This window comes from Lutjanus erythropterus, chromosome 1 (assembly GCF_056507025.1).
Source record: "Lutjanus erythropterus isolate fLutEry1 chromosome 1, fLutEry1.hap2, whole genome shotgun sequence".
Lineage (NCBI taxonomy): Eukaryota > Metazoa > Chordata > Actinopteri > Lutjaniformes > Lutjanidae > Lutjanus > Lutjanus erythropterus.
In genome coordinates this window covers 27,648,792-27,671,921 of record NC_139317.1, presented here as the reverse complement: position 1 = coordinate 27,671,921, position 23,130 = coordinate 27,648,792, and the positions used below count along the sequence as shown (strand labels likewise).

The 23,130-nt window shown below is 39.6% G+C and overlaps 1 protein-coding gene across 1 annotated transcript in view; it reads left to right on the top strand.

Annotated features, from left to right (window-relative positions):
* The window catches only part of csmd1b (CUB and Sushi multiple domains 1b), a 228,740-nt gene that overhangs the window by 178,912 nt on the left and 26,698 nt on the right, over positions 1-23,130 (top strand). The window contains exons 51-57 of the mRNA XM_084718622.1: positions 2,413-2,601; positions 5,428-5,604; positions 8,799-8,984; positions 13,657-13,833; positions 14,436-14,615; positions 22,186-22,359; positions 22,470-22,536. Coding sequence (XP_084574748.1) covers positions 2,413-2,601; positions 5,428-5,604; positions 8,799-8,984; positions 13,657-13,833; positions 14,436-14,615; positions 22,186-22,359; positions 22,470-22,536 — 1,150 coding nt within the window. The remainder of the gene's footprint in view (positions 1-2,412; positions 2,602-5,427; positions 5,605-8,798; positions 8,985-13,656; positions 13,834-14,435; positions 14,616-22,185; positions 22,360-22,469; positions 22,537-23,130) is intronic.

Below are 23,130 nucleotides of genomic sequence, written 5' to 3'. Positions count from 1 at the left end.
TGATGTAGGATTGTATGAGATACTAGCACCAGCACAGAAGCTAAGTAATGAATTGCTGCGGACAGGGTCAGCAACAAAAGGTGAAGCCACTTGATGCATCCATCAAAGTCATCCACCAAGTGGCTTCACCATTTTTTCACTTTGGAATCATTTAATTGTAGTTTTATTGATGTTGCCATCTCTGCCAATTCACACAGTTGGTGAGTAAAATGTCATCATAACCAAATGGAGTGACTTAAGACCTAGGCTGTACAGAAAAATGGATTTTCCTCTCAAGTCATGAATTTTAGATGGTCAGCATGTATTCAGTGTTTGTTGGCCCAATTTGCTTCTACCTACAGTATGTCAACTGGAACATTTTTGGCTGATTCGGCCGCCAGCAGACTGAAAAATTGAGAACTGAATAATTGTAGCATAAACACACACTTAACATTGAGTTGTATTCAGCCACAATCAGTGTGCGTGTGTGTGTGTGTGTGTGTCTCTAAATTCTCTAGGAGACATGCACACATACAGCTGGGTACATGTCCAGAGACACGTTCCTCTCCTCTGCTAACCATGCGTGGTCGTTACACTACAAGCCTCCCTAGACCTCTGGTAGTGTAACAGTTATGATATCCTAAAACACAGACACACACACACACACACACACAGGCATTCTGCACAGTCATGAGAGCAGATCAATACAACATAGTTGCTCACATGGGTTTTCCATTGAAGGGATTCATCCTCGCTTGCCTGCTTTCTCCATCTCCCTCACTTTTTCTGTCTTCTCCCCCTCTCGCCCCCTCTCTCCCTCCCAGCAGCAGCTGTCAATTATGAGACTGAAACTTTCTTTGTTCCCATAGGGTGCCAGACACGAACACACACGCACACACACATACACACACATATCCTTGTCCCCCATGGACTTGAATTTGAGTGAATGTCAGTCTCCCCTGTGACATGTGGAAAATAAAACTCCACTCTTACTTGACTGGCATCCACCCAGAGAGCAGAGCAGACTAGAAGGGACCAGAGGAGAGACGACAGAACACCAGAAAACAGGGTTTGACAAAAGAGAAGACCAGAATGGAGCAGCAACAACAATCTGTATTTGTTACACTCTGATTCAGGGTTTACTACCCAAAAAATACCCAAACTAGTACTTTTTTTTGGTGGTAGTTAGATTGATTTTGATTTTTTTTTTTTTTTGACTCAGTGCACTTCATCATTCACAATAGCTGTGTCTAAAATCACTTTCTTGCCCAAAGTCTGTGTGAAATACAGGGCAGGATTTTCATGGAGGGTGCACGGCGGCCATGACCGTCCATTTGGCCTTATGCCCCACCTACACCGCCCCAGCTGATTTTGCTGTTTTCTCCTCTGCCTCCTCTGCCTCTACTGTTATGTGGTTTACTCTGCAGACTGGAGTCTCTGTTAACAATGACAAACAGCTAGATCTGTGTTATATACATTTTTCTCTTCGTTGCTGTGCTGGATGCTTTGTCAAAATAATGATTTATTATCTCAAAATAATGTGTTAGTATCCCAAATAATAACTTAGTGTCTCAAAATAATAACTTACTGTCTCTCACATCTAAGTGACTTCTAGTATACCTGTAAGAATTTCAGTTTTCATGGACTTGAAATCATTTTTATTTGATGGTCTTGCTGCCCTGGCATTTGGCCTTTGTGCCTAAAATGATGAAATTACAGGCCCAGTGAAATATATGCGCTACATAGTACCCTTAGAAAGTCCTACAGCAGAAAGAAAAAGTAGCACCCTTGGCATGGTAAATAAATGGACTGCATTTTTACCTTCACAGACAAAACGCTTTACAGTTGACCGTTTTCACAGAAGCCATTTGGACATGAAATATGTATACCAATGATATTCATTAAGGTTCTGTTCTATTCAAGTCAAACAGAGTCAGTTTGTTGCTGTTGTACATGTTGGCTTACTGGACGAGCTCTGCTGCACTAACTAGAAGTGACCATAATCAGTATCATTGGTAACACTTGTGTCTATGCTAGTATTTCATATTAATGTAGTTTCTGAAAAGGGTTTTTTGGCCTCTTATTCACCCATTTGTACAAATGATTACATGCTGACGCCATTTGAGCTGCCATGCAAAGCGCTTGTCCGTCCATTCTGAGCAAGTTCAGTGTCTTGATTTTTGAAGTTCTCTTCTCTTCTATTATTATTAGTATTAGCAGTAGTCTATTGGCCAGGACTCCTTTGAAAAATAGATTTTTAATCTCAGTGGGACCTTTCCTGGTTGGATAAAGGTTAAATATATTTTTAGCGCAATCCATATCTATCTACAGTCTATTCATGTGAAGCATTTTGCACCTAAAGAAAGTAAAGACACGTTCCTATCGATCGAGACGATTTCAATAGACCCTAACAGCGTCTGCTTTCTCCTGCAGTGGTGAACTGTTCGGACCCTGGCCTCGTGGAGAATGGTGTTCGCCAGTCTGGACTACGTTACCCAGAAGTCTTCAGCTACGGTGTAACTGTGGCAATCCACTGTAAACGAGGCTTCTATCTCCTCGGCTCTGCGCTCCTCACATGCCAGCATGATGGACGATGGGACCGACCAATCCCTCACTGCCTAGGTACAGTATGGATGGACAAATACAGGTAGTTTGAGAATCATTGACCATATAAGTTCAGGAGACAAATGACAGAGATGTAAAGATAGAATGAGCAAAAGATGGACGTCCATAGGCCTTTAATGAAAATGTTTGTCCTATTGTGAACAGGTTACAACTTTTTGGATTTTTGAGGGGAAAAAAGAAAAAGTTTTGTCATGCTGAGCGAAAGTAGCCATAGTTGGATTTCTATTTATTTTTCTTTATATTTGTCAGGAAAAGCCATTTGAGGAGGAAGATGAGGTGCGAATGAGAAACTGAGAGAATAAGAGAGGGTTTCAAGACAGAAAATGGGAGGGAGTGATCATAAGAGGAGGGCGAGACCGTGAAAGAAAGAGGCTTAAAGGCTTGAGCGTGTGTGTGTGTGTGTGCAGGGAAAAAAAGGTGTGTCTCTTCGGGCAATAGGCGTTCTTGTCAGAGAGCTACCATGGCTGATAGAAACACAGAGATTAAACTAGAGAGCGATAGAGAGAAAGAGGCTGATTCAGAGCTGGAGAGAGCAACACACAGAGGCGAACAGGACGACGATTCAGTAACAGAGAGGTAGAGATGAGGAATCAGACAGAGAGGAAGAGGGGCAGACTCTGGTGAGACACTGGTGTCTGTGCATCGAGCATTACATTCGAGAAACAAGGTCTTATCGGAAAATTGGGGGGAGAGGGCTGATGACTGAGGGGCAAGGAGAGGATGGAGTAATATAATTTGGGAGTAAGGGGAGATATCGGAGGACCAGTCGTTTTGCAGAAATAGAAAATCGAGAGCAGTTTCATATCTGTGTCCTCCAGAAACCTGTGCTCTGTAAAACGTCAATTTTTCCAAAATTGAAGAAAAAACTAGAAGATTTTTTTCACTGATGTCCGTTGCTTTGACTCCGTGGAACGATTTCTGCTAGTTCTCTACACAGACAAGAAAGAGAGAGACTCCTATGTTTTCTAGCTAAAGGGAATTTAATTTGAGATGAGTTATTGGTTCTCTCTCTTTCTATCTCTCAGGCGATTCAATTAAACTCAATAAAAATAAGCTTTACTGGCATGACTCTATAGTGCCATACAGTGTAAGCAAAGCAGTAGAAGTTATATTTTATTGTAGAAAAAAAAATTAAAAAGGGCTCCCAGCCAAGGACCTTTCTTACATGTCATACTCAAGTGTGAACCAACCGTGACGTTACCCATTAGTCTGTGGACTGCCATTTTGAAGCCTTGAGTCTGGCATTTTGGGGGTTGCCGTGTTAGGTTTTTTGCAACAAAAACACTGCACACTACCAACAAGAGTGTGACGCTGGTGATGTACTGCAGCTTGGTCACTGCTTGGTTTTGGTTTGTCCATTCAGCAGGAAATAATGGCCGGCAGGTCATGATCTTTCTCACATTACAGCTGAACAGTACATGAAAATATGTGTCTGACAACATTTTAATGAGAAATAGGCAACGTAGAATTTTGATCAACACTGTCAAGTTTTACAGTTTGATCTGACTGTTTCCAAAAAACATGTTTCCAGAAACAACACAGCAGAAACAGGCAATGTAGTAACAGAATATTGATCCATATTTGAGCAACACTGCCTAATTTGACAGTTTGATCTGAGTGTCAGCTTTAAACTTTATTGGAAACTACCTGGTCATAATCTTCCTTGTATTCTAGCTAAATTGTAAACTAAAACATTTTTATGAAAACATTTTAGGCCAGAAATAGGCACCACAGTAGCAGAATCTTGAGTTTGACTTCAGTTTCGGGAGGCTCTGTTGGAAACATGAAACACAATGCAGGCAGCTTCCTGGTTTTGATCTTCCTCATAATAACAGCAAAACACTAAAACATATTTCTAAAAACATTTTAGGCAAGAAATAGGCAACACAGTGATGATCCATATTTGATCAGCACTGCCCAGATTTATGGTTTGATCTGAGAATGACCTGTCACTCACAAGGTAGCCACACCCTATAACATACCCTGCTTTATCGACTGTTTTGCTCTAAACGGGACCATAATATATAACGTGACCATCATGCCGTGCAGAGAAAAACTTGAAACAAGTAATTAAGACAAACTCATTAGTCTGAGGTCATAAATCAAGTGAGAGGTAGGGTAGATTTTCGGTCGAACTTTTTGTAACCAGTGGAGTCGCCCCCTGCTGGTCATTAGAAAGAATGCATCTTTAAGGTACTTCAGCATTTGCTGCAATTTTCTAGACCTAGAAGCTCTGTCCACTATTTAATACACAGTCATGGTCATACCACCCCCCCCCTAATTTTTCTGTCTACCTCTACATCTAATAAAGGCAAAAATACACCCCAAAAAGTGGTAAGCAAAGGAACCATACTGTGTGATATTCAAGTTGATAACAGATTTGGAGAAGAAATGTCTGGTAAATTATTATTTTAAAGACATCAAAAGTGTTTCATGCTCAGATAAAAGATAACTTTAATAGAACTTTTTTTTTTGCTTTGTTTTTGTTCCGCACTTGATGAATATTTATCTGCTATCTGTTTATTTTAGACAGTAAATTACAAAAACTAATTTAATCTTTGATGTAGTTCACAGACTCCTCTTAGTTTTTCTATTGCTTATGTGTGTAAATTGACTGGCACACACACAAACACGCACACAAAGACAATAGACACCTGCGTTAATCCCACCTCCTCCCTCACTGTCACCCTCTTCCTTAAGTTGTCTCCCAAAATGATGAAGCTGCACCATCTAATGCAGTTGTATCTGTAATCTATCAGTGGACAAAATCACACACCAACTCCCTCTCTCTTTCTCTCTTTAAATCTGTCACTGTCTCTGCAGCTATTTCCTGTGGTGACCCCGGTGTACCCCCTAATGCAGTAGTATCTGGAACCCACAGTTGGACCTACAGTTCAGTGCTGCAGTACTCCTGTCTGCCTGGGGGGGTGCTGGTGGGCAACGCTACCCGCCACTGTCAAGAGGATGGCACGTGGAGTGGAGCGCCACCCTACTGCACTGGTAAAAGCACACTGGTCGATAAAGCAGCATGCCAACTGGTTTCCAGCTGGTAGAATTGCAGAGCGTAGATCTTTAGTCAGTTACACTGCACACTTGTTACAATGCATTTTCATACAGGCTGCTCAATATGGGAGTCATGTTGGCTGTCTGGTTCACAGAGTGTTTTAAATCTAAAGCAATAATCCAGCAATCACTCCCACTGAAATCAACAGCATCTATGCTGAGACTGCCAACAGGAAAATATCATGAAACTACAAGAAATGCCTTTCTGATCAAAGTATTGCCCAGAAGTAGTGTATGTATATCTCGAGCAATAAAAGCAGTAGTCTAAGTAAGCTTACCAGTAGATGATGCTATACATAGATCAGACCACATAAGTACAGACAAAAAACAACAACTTAAAACAAAATCTTCAGTGAGCTGAAGAATAAAACCTGTTTGGTTAGTGTGCAGGAGATAAAACTTGTTCAGCTGTCAGACAATAGTATCATCCCATTTAGTATAAGAAGAGATGAGCCATAATCACGTGGACACATCAGTATGAAGATGTCTTCAGCGTTTTACTGGTCCAGAATAACATAATGTATAATGTCACCTGTAGTCTATATTGTGCTATATGACAATAAGAGATGCTAACAAGAACTGACAACGAAATATAATCGGCAGACAGAGGTTCTGTGTGTTTTAGAGTTCCAGATAAATGTCAGCATTCACTTCTTCAACTGGATTTGTTTTTTTATTTTAGATCAGTGGGTATGATGTACTGCAGTGATACTCAACTTGTGACCCATGGGCCAAATCTGGCCCCCGACAGGGTGCTTGTGGCCTCAGACCATTATCTAATTTTAAATGAAAATAAATTAATTCACACTGGGGAAAGAGGGACGGATACACCAGTTTTGTATGATGGGAAAAAGTCAGATCTTTGTGTGAGGGACTTTCAGGCTGTGCAAAGTGCAGCAGAATTAAACGGTGAGCACTGCAGGGGAAGACAACTTTTAGCTGAGAGGAAAAGATACACAGACATGAGGATAATTTTGATCTCATAAATGTGTATTTGATACTAAAAGAGCAAAAGTATGCTCTTAATTCATCTTTCAGTGATTGCATGAGACGTTTCACCTTTGCTTAATACTGTATACACTCTTTCAAGTGTTACCAAAGCATTTACAACTAAAATGCAGTTGCAGTTCTTAAATGCAGTAAAATATCTGATCTATCTGTCAATCATAATACCAAGTTAATTCAGTTAATAAGTTAAGTTAATACGTCAGTTAAATTGAAAAGAAATAATTTCATACAAAGTTTAGTTATTGGGCATTTAATGTCATTTAATTTAGATTTTATCTGATACATACTGTGATTATAAAGATTATAAAGAGATTATGAAGACTATTCTTTATGATGGTATCACAACTTATAAATAGAACTAAGGTTTGAGTCCAGCCACATGAGCATTTTTTACAGGACTAGACTTTTGTGGTTTCCACATTTCCAGACATTTCTAATTTAAAATCAGCTAACATGTTTATCAAGTGACAAACTGTAGAGATATGTTACAAGCTTTGATTATAATTACCCACCTTCTAGCTTACTGCAAACAAGCCACACCCTTCCTTGCACATCACATCCTTTTTGCTCCACAAAAATGAGACTTCCTGTCCTACCTACACAAAACACAGAGAGAAAGCATTTTAACATTTTCTAAATCTTTTTAAAAATAATTCAAAAGCTTGGTAATTAGCAACTCACTGGTGCTTTGTTTGAAATAAGTCACTATTTGACAATCAAGCATGTGCAAGTGATCTTTAGAAAGTATAGTATGTTTCATTTACACAAGTACTGGTATGGGTCAGTTAGGGCTGGGTATCTCCTCCATACCTTAAGGTGTTGACCAAAGTAACCCTGTGCCAAGTAATTTAAAAACTTCTCCAAAAAAACTGTCAAACAATACCTGGTCCTTTGATCCTTTGATCCAGCCAATCACAGCAACAGTTCTTTGATTTAATGTGTGATCAGCCGTAACATCCCATACAGTCTGTGGTTTGGTGACGTCAAGTGCAGTGACTTTTTGTCATTGTAAAGGCTGGCTGTACTACACACCTGTGTTGTATGATAAAAATAAATGCATAAGGTGGAAGGATTGTTTCAGGGATGCTTCTGTTCACATGATGAGTATTGAATGAAGTGGGAAAAAAGTATTGTATGACTCTAATACGTTAGAGTCAGCATCACTTTAAGGGTATTTCTCTTAGTACTGATATCTTAATTCTTAGACAATACCCAACCTCGTTTCAATTTGTGAACACAGAGAAGATGGACATAATGTGTTATTAGTATAAATGTCCAAGTCTTCTGTCCTGAATGTGACCTGGTTTGGGTTGCAGTATGTGTAAGAAATGGGCAGGGTAAAGCAGGTGGGAGAGTCCTGGTTTACTACTCACGTTCTAAGTGCTGCTCTACAGTAGGCTTACACAGATCCACAACACTACAACTGATCATTTCCAAACTCAGCATCAACTGTCTCAACAGCTGAAATGCAATAAGCTTACTCTGCTGGCCACAGAACAGAATGCTCAGCAGGGCAGAATCCATCCTGCAGCTGAAGACCTCATTGAGATGCAAGACGCCGCATTTGGAGCTGTACCCTGTTAAACTCGCAAATCCCCACCGATGGAATTTAAGCTCCTAAAATTGTGACACGCTCAGTGCTTTTAATGCTAGAACAATTTGGTATAGCCTAAATGCAAAGTACAGTTCGACAAAGTTTGCGTGTCGGCGTACGTGCGTGTACCGTATGTGTGTGTGTCACTGTATGTGAAAAGACTGAGTAGGCAAAATATGTGTGCACTTTCTGGAACAGGGGTTATGAGATGACTAACATCACAAATGCTTTTTAGTTGATGTTGTTGGCGTGTAGCATGAATGCACACATATATTTTTAGCATGGTGGCCCCAGTGAGAGATGCTCTCATCACCCTCTGTTTTACATAAAATCACTAAAACCTATTAGGAGACTGATGTGCATCAGCTGAATGCAGCTGTATTGAGTGTGTTTGGATTTTTTGTGCCTGTGGTTACATGTATTTCTGTGTTTACTGTAAGTCTCATCAAGACTGTGTGGGGGGTCCTTGATTGCTTCGGTGGTGTGCATGTGCCAGGCTGTTGACTTTATGTCTCCTTTCTCACTGTAGGTATAAGTCCAGGGATCTGCGGAGACCCAGGGATGCCTCCCCACGGTACCCGTCTAGGAGGGGAAGAGTTTAAAACCAAGAGCCTGCTGCGTTTCAGCTGTGAGGCGGGATATAGTCTGATTGGCTCAGCTGAGAGAACCTGCCTTCACAACGGCACTTGGAGTGGCACGCAGCCTGTCTGTCAAGGTGGGGATGAATGGCAAACAAATCACCATTATTTTTTATTGAGATATCATTACCCTGCCCTTGGTTCTGTAGTATTAAATATCAAAACAGTGAATTTCTCTGAGAATAGATATTTATGGGGCTGTTGTGCATGGTATTCTATTTATATGCTCCCTTTATTAACCCTGTTTTATAGTAAAAGACTGCTGATTGCTTTATACAAGCAATCAGCAGAGATTGGATTTGACAACATAGCATTACACTGAATTGCCATTTTAGAAAACATCATACATTATGATACCAAGCTATCCTTGTCTCATTTGAGGTTACCTTTGGGTCTCAACCCAGATTCTATAAAACATCCCTGTAAAAATAAGCATTGCTGTAAAACGTGGCCGTGCAGATTTTGCATAAACCCACAGTGCATTTGTGGCATATGGACTTAATTATTCAGCATTTTATGTGAAAATAAATCAGCTCAGGCTCCAGAGTTGAACAGCTTAATCTCTTCTTTGGAGAATACAGTAGCATCAGGCTACTTGGCATGTTAGTGGCAGTAAGCAACTAATCCACAACCAAAAATAGCTTAAAGCTCATTACATACATTGTACACTATATTGTACATTATACAGTACATCTGAGTCAGAATCAGAATATCTTGTGTAATTGAAGTTTACACATTGAAATGGATGTAATTCAGAAAATGAAGAAGAAACAAGTGTATACAGTTCAATGAATTGTATAGTAGAAGTGCCCAGACATGTCATTATTTGTATCTGTATCTGTTTAGCCATAAAAAAATATTTGTCTCTGTATCTGTATTCTGATAGAGGACCAGACATAGGCGTGGTTCACACTGCAAGACACATTAAATCTGGCAAATGTTTTATTTTTGAACCTAATATTCATCGGCAAAGAAATTGTTGTGCCTTCAGAGCATCAAGTTGATTTAATATTGGCATATTATTAATTATTAAATGTATTTCCACATTCTTTTTTATTCTTATTTGTAACAAAACTGTGTTTTATTAATTGAATTCCAACACCAACACCCCTTTACTGTGGGACACTGAGCAATAAGAAGCTGCAAATAAATTTATAAATTGAAAGATTCCATTTTGCATTGAGCATAGAAATAACACACACACATATATAAAATAGAATGTAATATGATACAGTTTTAAAATTAAGGGCAATTTATATGTACTATTATATGTACTTAAATAAAAGTTTAAAGTAGTACTCTTACCATTACTTACTGTTTTTTTTTCCAAGCAATAACCAGCAACCTCAGTTAGAAGCAATATCTGTAATATCCACTGCATTATTTGTGCTTTTACAAATACTGTGTATTCAGATTCTGGGGCATAAACAGCAGTAAGTTGTCCTTCCTCAGCTGCTTTTTCATATAATCACCACAATCTGTAATTCACTCAATACAAAAATAAAACATATATAGTAACTTGGTGATCTGATATGTTGAAAATGTGGAAAATTCACAATTGTCATTCAACAGAAAAAACTCAACAAGTTTACATAATGTAAGAGCTTTATGGAAGCAGCAGTTTGTAGGAAAAATATAAAGATTCAAGTTAGTGTGTGCGTGCGTGTTTATATGTGTGTGGCCCAGGTATAAAGGATTGAAGTGTGTCACTTCTAACTGACTGAGCTGGATCTTTCACAGTGCTGTGGTAATAAAGCGCATCCTATACAACAGCAGTTTTCAAAGACGCTCTTTAAGCCCATGGGGTTTCAGGGGAAATTAAAGTGGGTCCCCATAGGGCTGTAGAGACACCAGAATCCTAAGCTGCTGCCTGTGTTACCTTCCCCTGTTCCCAGCTATGTTTGGTAGGCTGAATAAAACACTGCCAACATTAACTCCATTGTACTCTGATGCAGATTTTAGATTCAGTTAGATGGATGGGCTTGTCTAGCAGTAATTTGAGTGGATAAGGGGAGGAAGGAGTGAGTCATACAGTTTCAGTGTACACTTCTGTGCGCTAACAGCAGTATACTAAATATAGAATACTGAAAAGCATTAAGGTCACACTGACTCAAATGAGAAAAATCAGCAGGTTCTCTATTCACATAAATATATTTGTCAGCCAAATGGCAGCTTTTCTCTGAAGCCTTTCATGCCAAAATGTCACATATTTTATTCAATAATTTTCATCTTCTAATTTATATAGAAAAGTAATGCCAATGTTAAGAATGTTACTTCTTAAAAATTGTTTTTTAAAATTGCTCAGAATGTTAATGGAAACCTATAATGTGATTTTGCTCCATGCCAGCAATCAATATTTTCAGATTGTATCTCATTTTGGAAAAGAAAACTCCCCAAACTCTCCCAAAACTAGAACTGCAAGATGCACAACTGTAAACTGTAATGACGTTAGGCAGTTGTGGGCAGTGTTTGGTTGAGACTGTACGGCGACGACTAAATTTTCTTTCACCTTAGAGGTGTGTGTCTGATTGTGTGTACACTGGTGTCTGTGTTTGTGTAACACGAATTATTTATGCCTGTCTACAGTTGTTTTTCATTAAGCTAATAGTGGTTAAAAGCTGATTCAGAAAGGATGAGACATCTATCACTGAGACACAAACACAAAGAAATCCATACACACGTCCATACACAAACACACACACACACACACACACACACACAGACTGTTGCTCACAGCAGGTATCCTGATAACACTCACACAACAGAAACAGTAAGCTGCCATAGACACACACCATTTTGCATGATGTGCTTCACCCACACACACATACTCTTGGACGAGCTTTTAAGGGCTCTAACTAATGAATCCCATCGATAGATGTTTGATTGTTAAAGGCTGTCAGCTGTCATGATCTTATTAGTGAAATGTGCTGTGGTTGGTTGCTAATTCCTGTCTGCTTTGTTAATGTGCTGTGCCAGCAAACTAAAGATCAATGAATCACTAGTTTAGACAGGAGGCACGGTCCTTCCCTATCTATGTTCCTGTGTCCTCCCAGATAGATTTGTCTTTGAATCCGCCAGACCAGCACTGGTTCAAAAACAAAGAAAGCCAAGGATGGATAAAGATCCCCGCCATTAGCTTTCCAAAAAAAGACTTGTTGCTGCTTTTTGTCCTACATGAATAAAAAGGGAACCCCTAAGATTCACTGAGAGCAACGCATTGATACGGGCTTTAGTGTTGAGCCTGTGGAAGCAGCTGTGAAGATGAACACCAGTACGTCTTAATGGTTGCTGCATGTCAAGCATACAGCCAGTCTCAAATTCTAAATATGTATTCGTTGTGCTCCCATCGCTGAGACTTTGTTCTCCCCAAGATAACTCAAGAAGGACATTGTCCACAAGTTCTGACTGATAATTAGTCTCACAACCCTGCTGCATGACCAATGCTTCTTCATACTCTTGTTAGTTTTCTCTGCAAGCGTTGGATGTCTTACTACTATAGTCTTATTTAAAACACTGTCACCATACATATTTGCAGACAGTATGTTTTGTTTTTTAACAAGAGGCCGAGCCTGACAACAGGAGCTGTTCTTGAAACTGTCAGAAGGGTAACTTTTTTTTTTTTTTTGACCCTATTTTCCCATGTTTTTGTGTCTAAGTGACTAATGGGGACTACATCTTTAAATAATTGGTCCAGTATTGAGGGAGAGAGCTACAGTTGCCGGAAGCAAAACTAACTTACAGCGTAATCTCTTTGGCAATTGTGCACTGTACGTCCACTAAAAGTGCTTGTTTTTTCAACTGACCGGCTCAGATTGTTATTATGTGTCTGACAACATCATGGAAAGGATCGCTACAAAAATGTCATCACAGTGAGAAGCAGTGGGCAGAAACGGCATGTAGAATATTTTAACATCTGCCTCGCTGAATAAAGGATTTATTTCGACCAGGCAACCAGAATCTGTGATTGTTGAAACATTGGAAGGACATTAGACAAGACATTTTTTGAGAGGTTCATTTTATTTCTCTCCAGTTTGAATCATGATTTAAAATTACTCAAATTAAAATAAAAAAAAAATAAAATTTTGCAAAGGGAGGTCAGTTCGATGAGAACAATGAAACAACTGTTTCTGGTTAAACAAAATGTATCTTCCTCTTTAAAAATGGTCTTCCTCTGCAGCAATCCCTCTCTTAATGTTGTCAGATGCTTATTATAACAATCTCAACCTGTCAGTGGCAAAAACCAGCACTGTTAGTGGACATACAGTACACAGTTGCCCGGGTGGACTACGCTTTTCAGCTCAGTTTGGCTTCTGCCAGCTGCAGCATTCTCCCTCAGAACTGGACCAATTTCAAAAATCATTGTAACCATTCGTCAGTGAGACAGAAAACATGGGAAAATAGGGTTCAGGTCGAAAAATACCAAAGTTACCCTTTAAGGCTCACTGCTTTGCTCAGTGGCACTTTGGCAGTTAAAGCGGGCGCTGCAGATGTATTATCAGCCTCTAGCACACAACTGGAATACTTTACATCTGCCATTCAGTACTGGGAATCAGTCCAACAACCTTTAGTTATTAATCAGCCTGACTACCTCAAGGACACATTTAGAGTTATTTCCAGCAGACTCCGGTGGTAATCTCATTATTGCTGCCTACAGCTGATCAGCCGTGAGTGACAGCAAAGACAGTATTGCTCACACTGATATTATCACTGTGATTAATCACCGCTGTTTAATATTTCCTCACTTCTCAGCTGTATCCTGTGGTAACCCTGGCACCCCAGCACATGGCAGAATTGTCTTCAGTGACGGCATCACCTTTGGCAGCTCGGTGGCTTATGCATGCTGGGAAGGCTTCAAAACATCCGGCCTGACCACCAGACACTGCACAACTAATGGGACATGGACAGGACAACCCCCAGACTGCACTGGTAAGATAGGTTCAGTGTCATTTAGTGTATTACTGCTGTTATTATTAGTGGTAACAGCAGTCATTATCTTGAAAAGTTAGCAGATGCTGAACTAGCTTTATTAACTATAGCTACTGCAAGTAGTATCAGTGTTGGTACATGAATAGTGGTATTTTTTTAGTGAATGATCCGAGAGGAGTATAAATTGTGCATGAACTGGGCAACCTGCTGCTGTGCAGGTGCAGAACTGTACAAGAGTAGGTTTGTTGTGTCTGAGATTTCAACTTGTTATGTTTAAGAGAGCCAGTCAGAGGTTTTGGAAAAAGGAGAAACAGAAGGTGGGAGGTAGATGAATTGAGGCAGGGATGTACTTCAGGGAAGTTAGGGAAGGCAGTCTCTGAGAAAGTTGAGTAGGAGGATGGGGTTAAAGGGCAGGTATAGAGAAGTAAAAACATCAGACTTTGTTAGAAAGCACAGTGAGTTGTAGTAAAAAGATGAGATCAGATTGATGTGATGATGCACTTCTCCAGTACTACAGAATGTCTAGAACAACACCATCAGACAGGTAGATATACTCTCTGCATACTGTATTCATGACGTACATTTTCCCTTTTCTCCTTCAGTGATCAGCTGTGGAGACCCCGGACCAGTCGCCAATGGGATTTATCTAGGAAAGGAGTTTACCTACAACCACACGGTGACTTACCGCTGTAACCCAGGTCACCTGATGGAACCACCTGGACGCAGCATTCTGCGCTGCACTAAAGATGGAACCTGGAACCAAACCAAGCCCAGCTGTAGAGGTAAGAAGAGCTGACAACCCATATAACTGCTTCCAAAGTGATGCTGGACAAGGGCAGCAACTTTTGAGTTTATCTAAAGGTGATGGATCCACAGGTTCAGTACAGTGTGTCCTATGGATTTTATTGTTTACAGTGCAACTAATACTTGTTCTTGTCTTTGATACCAGTTTTGCTTTCGCAGAGTTTTAAACTTCAGATAAGTCTCCATGCACAGCCAGTATTTGTGCTCAGGTGCTGGTCACAGGAGCATCTTAGGTGAAAATCAAAATTAACCACCACACACTGAAATGACTTTCGTATGACTTTACTAAGAGCGAACAACGTGCTTTGCCTGCTGGAGCCTCAACATTTTTTTAAAGGTGTACAGCAGACCAGTAGTCTATTTTTCTGGAGATATATTTAGCATATCTTATTTAGTCAGTTGTGTACTAATTAAGTTAAAATTATGTAAAATGGTGTAATAGTTGCAACTCTGTAATATTAACCATGCCATGTCATTTTGAAAAATGTAACTTTGTGTAATAATCATGTCATTTTCTTTGATAAATGTTCACCTTTGAGAAAATGTTGAAATGCTGACTGACTCAAAAATATATATGTATATTTGTGAAGGAAATTTGAGGGGTTTGTAACACATTAAAATGATTAATGAAAAATAAAAATAATGAATACACATAAAAAGAAACAAACAGTTCTTAACTTTTTTTTAATCAAGCAATTTGTCATTTGTCAGTTTTTCAACATTTAAGATTCTCAGTAAGTTGGTTATTTTTCAACCGAAATATGTACAGAGAGACATTTTTAGAATAAAAAATAAACTAATGAAAAACAAAACTCTAACAGAAAATATCATATTCATTTTTCAGAGTAATAAAGTCAGTTTCACTACTAAGCATCAACAACATAAACTAAAAAGGACTCAAATATGCTTGAGAGTTGATATTAACATCCCATCTAAGGACCAAAGAATAATTAATCTTTAATTAAAATATCCCTAATTTGCTGCTGCTTTTTGTGTTTGCCTGAAATGCAAGCTCCGGGAAAACTTTTTATTGATCTGAAGAGACTGAACCTGAATACAAAGTATATAAGCCAACATTTTCTTAGATTCTACACCGCAGTTGAGAGGCATATATAACATGAACTGGAAGAGGATGTATCAAGTCTCAATGAGAGATCTTCTGATAACAAGGTACTTAACAATGAAGAATAATAAGGGTGGTTATTGTTGTAGATCTGTGCATGTGCAGCAAAAAAAACCCCACAGAAACAAGTGACAATTTAAATAAGAAAATTAGTATTTCAGTGTGAGCTGGCACGCTAAAATAACAGATTGTGACTTTAACAGTACATTAGAAAGAGGCCAGGGGAAGTTAACATAACTCCTTACAATAAGTGAGTGTTAAGTTAGGGTTTATTTCCTGACATGCTTCTCTTTTCAACAAACACAAAGGGGAAAATAAAAAAGAATGCATTAAAATAAAATGAGTCACAGTTTTACAACAGCCCATATTTAGAGATTAGACTGTGATACTCAACAACAGTAAAAGGGAATGTTTCCTGAGATCCTCCCTGCCGCTTCTTCCCACAAACAGAAAATCTCCTGCTGGCTCCTGCAGTTGCAGAGGCTTTGAACTCAGATGAAAAAAACTTAGAAAGCCGGCAGAGAGGCTACTGAGAGGGAACCGGGGAGAGATGCAGAGAGAGAAGGAAAACAGAGAAGGAAAAGATACTGTAGGTGATAGAGAATGAGACCGAGGCCGGAAATTGAAAAGAGAAAATTAGTGGGAAGAATGAAAAGGAGAGGGAGAGACAGAGGCAGGAAAATGCTGCAAGTCCTCTGTCTCTTTCTATTTCTCTTCTTTTTGTCCCTCCTGTTTTTTTTCTTTGCCCTCCTTTACTCCCCAATTTTCTTCTCCTGTTTAGGTTCTACTTCTACTGTTTCACGTGTTTTTGTTCAGCTCCCCTGTTTTTTTTTTTATCCCCTCAGTTTTATCCCACTTCAAACAATCCACAAGTCTTCATTTGATCCTGTTTTGGAACAACAGCTTCATCACACAGGCACACACACACAAACATATTGAATGGAGGAGTTGTAAGCCATAAACGTGTAGCTTGACAGGCTAAATGAATCAAGTGAGGAAGACGGGGAGAGTGAGCAAGTGAAGCAATGAGGAGCAGGAGGCATAGAGGAAAGAAGGGGTAAAAGAAAGAAGGAGTAAAGGGAAGAGAGAGGAAGAAGTGAAGGTGTGAAGAGGCAAAGTGGAGGAAAACACTAGATAACAGCAAGAGGAGACACAAAAAAGACAGTGTGATGCAGAGATTATGGAAGAAGGAAAATGGGAGATGGGGAAAGAGGGAGTCAAGTGGGTGAATGAAAAGGGAAAAAGGAGAATGTGATGAGCCATCAGCGGGGCTACAAGGAGTAAGCGATGGAGCAGCGAGGGAGAGAGAGGAAGCGAGTGATGGGAGAAACAAAGAGAGGCAAATCAATACCTGCCCCCAAACCTGTAAACACACAGTGAGAAAAGGGATTAAGCCCATAAAATGTGTTGGCTGGGTGAATTGTGCCAAGAGAGATATGCCTAAAAGACGAAGGGGAAGGGAGGGAGAGGCAGTAATGGTGCGAGGAGGAGACCAAGAGAGCAATGGAAGGAGATAAAAGAGGATTGGAGCTGGGGCAGAAGGACGAGGAAGAAAGGTGCAGGGAGGAAAAAGAAGAAGAAGAAGGGCTGGAGGGAAAGACAGAGGAAAAAAGTCAGAAAACACAGAGGAGGCAGGGGACCAAAGTGTAAAAAAGAACAGCGCGTGGAGACGTGAGAGGAAAGAAGAAAGGGTGGAGGAAAGAGAAAGGAGTCAATGATCGCTGTGACGGAAGGGAGCGGAGGTGTGCAAGCAAACAGGGTTGAGAGTTACTCCTCTAGACTCGTGTGGAGCCAACCTAGTCTATTCACAACAAAGCAGAGACACAAAGAGAAAATAAAAGAGTTCAGAAACCTTCAATTACAGACACGAGTGTTCTTTGGGCATCAGAGACCTGCAGAAATATTGCTCCGGAATATTAACCGCTAAAGTCAATAAGAGTGTTTTATTCTATTTTTAGACAGCCGGAGTTTGATCTCTAACAACAAAGTGGTTTTTAGAAAACACTCATTCAATTATTAATTTGAATCCTTATTAGCTGCTGGCTAGCCACCAGCTATTGTTCCTGGAGTCGCACAACAAAAAAATAATGAATGGCTTGATTTAAGAAACTGGATTTATAAAAAGTGTGGTGCGCAGATGTGTCGATTTTTTTTAATGACACTAACAACAAGCAGAACACGTTGCAGAGTGAAGAGAAATATCATGGGAAAATGAAACACTTTTTTCAAGTCTGGGTGGATGACTTTGGGGAGATGCAAGGCTTCTTCAGGACACTGGCGACATACAAAGCCAGAATTAGTCAACTGACTAGTTTGCTGCAAGCGCCCACGGTTGCCTAGAAACCACAACATTGCAAACAAAAGATGTTTTTTTTAGTAGTTCAAAACAATTTTTTGTTAATGGCACTTTGATTCAGCATCCAAAAGGCTGGTTGTAATGCAACAGAGAAACAGCGAAGAGACTGTAAAAAAGATTGACAGGGAAAAAAACAAAATCAGGAGTTGGAGGGAGAGGGCAGGGGCCGAACAAATGCAATAAAAAGGAGAAGTCAAACATGGAGACACGGAGGATGTCCATATACAGTGGTATATATTTTAGGAATTAAGGTGCTAACTAGAATCATAAAAGGTTCTTCAGTTTTCCCCACAGGAGAACCCGTTTTGGTTCCTGTAAGAAGCACATAGGACCCAACATAAAGGGTTATAGTACCTAGATCACCAACTGTGAGAGGTTTCACCCAGAACCCCCTATGAGTTTCTACAGAGAACCTGTATATAGTGTCATGGTTCTTCCCAGAACCCTCTCTGGAGGTTCTTTCCAGAGTGCCAACAAGAACCCACCCAGGAGGTTCTACCAAAAACTTTTTTTTTTATATATTCCAAGGGTTTTATCTAGAACACACTCAGGGGGTTTATCAAGGATTTCAATAATCCTCGAAGACCTCTTTCATCTAAAAAGGGTTCTTTGGATGGAGTGGTTCTTAATGAAACCCCAAATCTTTCAAAGAACCCTTGACCAGCCCCTTTCTTCTAAAAAGGGTTCTTCAGAAGCAAATGGTTATGAGTAGAACCTCAGCCCTTCAAGAGGAACCCTTTTGGAACCCTTATTTGTAAGAGTGTATTTGTTACATTATTGCATGCTGTCCATGAATCGATCTGTATGTTTTTCCTTTTCATTTCAGCTGCATCTTCTGTATATCCAGCATGTATGTGTTGTTTGTGCATGTATGTGTTGTTTGTGTGTCTCTGTCCATCTCTCTGTGTGCTTGTGTGCACTGTATATCATCATAGCAGAGTGAATGGAGCGTGAAACCATCTGTCTCCTGGTTAGATGAGAATTACACTGACTTTATTAGATGTTTGAAACCATACAGATGGTTATCATTATCTTAGGGAGTTAGGCACACTCATGCACACACACACACAGATGTTATCAGGGTGTTATGAAGTTATACACACAGGCATCTGTGCTCACACTCACATGTGTGAACACACGCGCAGGTGTGTGCAGTTGTACACACACATAGCGGTTTTCTTAAAATCTTTTGAAGCTGCTATAACATCATCAGGCATAAACAGTATGTTGTCATATTGTCACAGACATTCTCTGTATATAATAGATGCTTTTTTATGCAAATTAATGGATTTGATCCACTGGACCAGTTTAAATCAGTGCTGGCTATGTACAGTCAGGAAATCAAAGTACATGTAGGTTTGTGTGAATCATTAGTATTACATAAATAGCAATCCCACATAGTGAGTCGCAAGTATAAATATGTATTTCTTCCTAAAATCCCCAATGTAGGACAGCATTTCCAAAGAAGGAGGTTGATGGGAAACTTGTCTTGTGGATAATTTTGCCTGCATGTAATTTAGCAGATTTGAGGAAAACAATATCACAGTGAACTCATAATCAGCAGTGTGGAAGCAGAAACGCCTTCACAGACAATGCAGTATCCCCAGATGTCCTTTCAGAAACTCTCAGTCCATATGTTGACCATGGTTTGTCTTTTGGTTAAGCAATTTAATGTGGTGACCTCAGTCATGTGCTGCTCTAAGACAGTAAACACCCATATGGTGACCCTGGCTGACTGCTGCTTTTGCTGTTCTTTGTTCTTACTTGATGTCCCAACTGCAGCCATCTTGTCAAATATAAAATTGTGAATCCCTCACACTAAACACATTTTTACTATACATCAGAGATTGGACAAGGGAAGCACACATCTTCATATCCACCCGGGACAAGTCTTAACTGTTGTTTGGTCTTTGTGACTTTGAGAGTCTGTGAGCTCATCATGTTAATTTGGTGCTGATCTATTTGTCTCCACTGAAGATAAAATTGCAGGTATTAGCAAATGATCAAATCAAGATTAAATATCTGAATGTAACATACTAGACTCACAAGTGTCAATCTCTAAACGCTCTGCTTACTAGAGCCTGAAGACAAGCTCAGGCTCTTTGCTGTTAAAACTGCCGTGGAAACAATCAGAGTTTTAAAAAAATACCTCTGGTGCCAAACCAATCCAAAGTCTTTGGGATTGCCCTTCATACCTGAAGCGGTGACATGCAGAAGTCATGTGCTTACCACTGAGGACACTGCGGGAAGAGCATTGTTTCCAGTAGGGATGCTGCTGGCGACTAATTTCCCTGTCAATTGAATGCAAAATTTAATTTAGACTAATCAACTGGACTAACACTAAGAAAACACTACAATTGAGCAGAATTTAGTCATTTATAATGTTAAACACTGTCTGAAAAAATTGCATGTATTAAGAGCTGTTTGAAGCCGGTAATCACAGTCTGCAATCACCAAATTGTACTTTAAAAGCCACTGAAATGTGCACTACTTTGCGTTGAGCAAAACAAACATTACACATAAATGTACAAAACATGGCAACAACCCACTAAGTGCTTCAACTTCTCAGACCGACGAGGATCACAGTGTCTTCAGTTAAACGACCCAGAGCTGATGTAAGCTGCCAGCCTGATAAACAGTGTGGCTAACATTACTGGTGCTAGCAGCAGCAGCTGCTCTGCTTGCAGGTTAATGTCCATGTCTGCGCTGAATTTTGTCACGTTGCTCCAGCTGATTATATACCAGTTTATTCTGCCACAGTCTACATTAAACATTATTTCCATTTTCTAGATTAAAACACTACCAAACCACGCTGGTTTTATGAGCTGTCATCTTTCCATCTTTGTTGATATAAACATCTGAGGTTGCCTAGGCGATCGGGGCATATGCACTTGCAGCGTGTGGCTAAGAGGGGCTGCTGTCTGATGGGGCCACAGCCCTGACTTGTGGTGGGAGGCTGCATAACATCTTGGAAGCATAGATAACTGGCATTGTGCATGAATGAAGTTTTGATCAGTAGTTTAAACAACTTGTATTTCTGGTGGTAATCGTAAGGTCGACTAATCGCACACATCCATACTTTCCAGGAAGTCCTTGTCCTTGAAAAAAATGTAGGCATAGGTTTGTTAGCAGATGTACTCGCTGCCATTCAAGTAACTACTTTGCATTTAGAAATCCCAGTTTGTTGTCAGGGAGATCTATATAATCTTGTATCAAAACTTGAACTTATTTGTTTAACAGTTTATCTGTTTTGTGCTATTAAGAGGTGGAATAATTACTCAGTTCTTGTACTTAAATATCACAGTTACAAACAAAGTCATGTATTTAAATTTTTACATTAATAAAAGTACAAAAGTATACTTAAAGTACCAATATTAAAAGTAATAATTATGCAGATCTGTCCATTTCAGAAAAATGTAAATTACTTTATATTCTTTATCTGCTGGGTAGCTTGTGAATATTCCTTAAAAGATCTAAAAGAACTAAAGTTTTATCTTAATCTATGACATTACATCATTCATCATACGTCACATGTGGAGTAGATGTAAAAAGTAGCAAAAATGTAACTACTCAAGTAAAGTACAAGTACTTCAAAAAATTGTACTTAAGAACAGTAGTTGAGTAAATGTATTTACACACTTGACCAATGAAAAGTCAATTAAGATATTTTGGTTTTTTAAAAAAAGCAGTAAAAAAAATCTAAGCAATGTTCATTCATTTACTTGTTAGAGCTTATAGTACATCCATTATACTGTATGTTTCATACTGTAGAAACTAAATCAAGACAGATAAGATTAAATTGAAAAGAAACACACCTACAGTCACAGCTAACAGTTGTATTTGGATAGTCAGAAACCGAGCACCTGTTGGAGAGAACATGCAAATTCTGTACAAACACACACAGACAGAAGAAGGACCAGTGCACAGATTCCAACACATGACCCTCCTGCTCGTGAGGCAGCAGTGTAAACCAGTGAACCACCATATTGTTCCTTGAAACATGCTGAGTTACATTAAATGACATCATCAGTACTGAAAGTGATCTTTTGAATCTGTGTGTGTGTTTCAGTGATCCAGTGTGGACCTCCTCCTCAAGTACATCATGGAAAAGTGGAAGGAACCGACCATTCATGGGGATCCAGTGTCAGCTACAGTTGTTTCCACGGTTACCAGTTGTCCACTCCTGCTGTGTTAACCTGTGAGGGGAACGGGACATGGACAGGAGATGTCCCACAGTGTCTGCGTAAGTTAGCGGGCCTTTGTACTTAATAGCTTTAAATGATGCACATCACTGTTTCCCTTCATGTTAGCAGTGAACACAAGGTACTAACTGTGTCTCCTGTCTCATTGAAGCTGTCCTGTGTGGAGATCCTGGCTCACCTGGAGGAGGATTCAGAGAGGGGAACATCTTTTCCTACAGGTCAGTGGTTAGATGTAGCAGTTACTGACTTACACAAACACTGTTTTTCATATTTTCATTTATGTGTGCAATAATAACACAAATGACCATTGCAGAAAGGCTCTGAAGCTTTTTGAAATATCTGTGCTTCATTAAATTTACTTTTGTGGCAGCCTGCTGTGGCTGTCTTTTTGATAACTTTACAGATATTTTGTCACTCTAAGAGGATTTTCACATTTGGTGTAGTAAACTAAAACTGATGCATAAAGATAGTGTTGATAATTACTCAAAATTTGCTGCACATGCTTCACAATACATGTGTTTTAATGGAAAGCATGAAGCCCGTCTTTACTGTGAAGCCACCCTGGGAGAAGTGTTGTTTGTTCCATCAAGGTTACCAAATGTTGACTCGATAAAGTGTATCTAAAAATAGATTTGACATTTTTTGCCCTCATGTCTGGATGTCAGCTTGAAACATTGCAAGGACAAAATAGATTTTGTGAGCAAAAACAAGAAAACAATACAGGCCAAAGGTGAGGTAGTTAGACAAAGAGCTGCAGAAACTTCTTACAAATCACACCCTAACCTGTCCTGTGGACACCAAACCACGCTTAA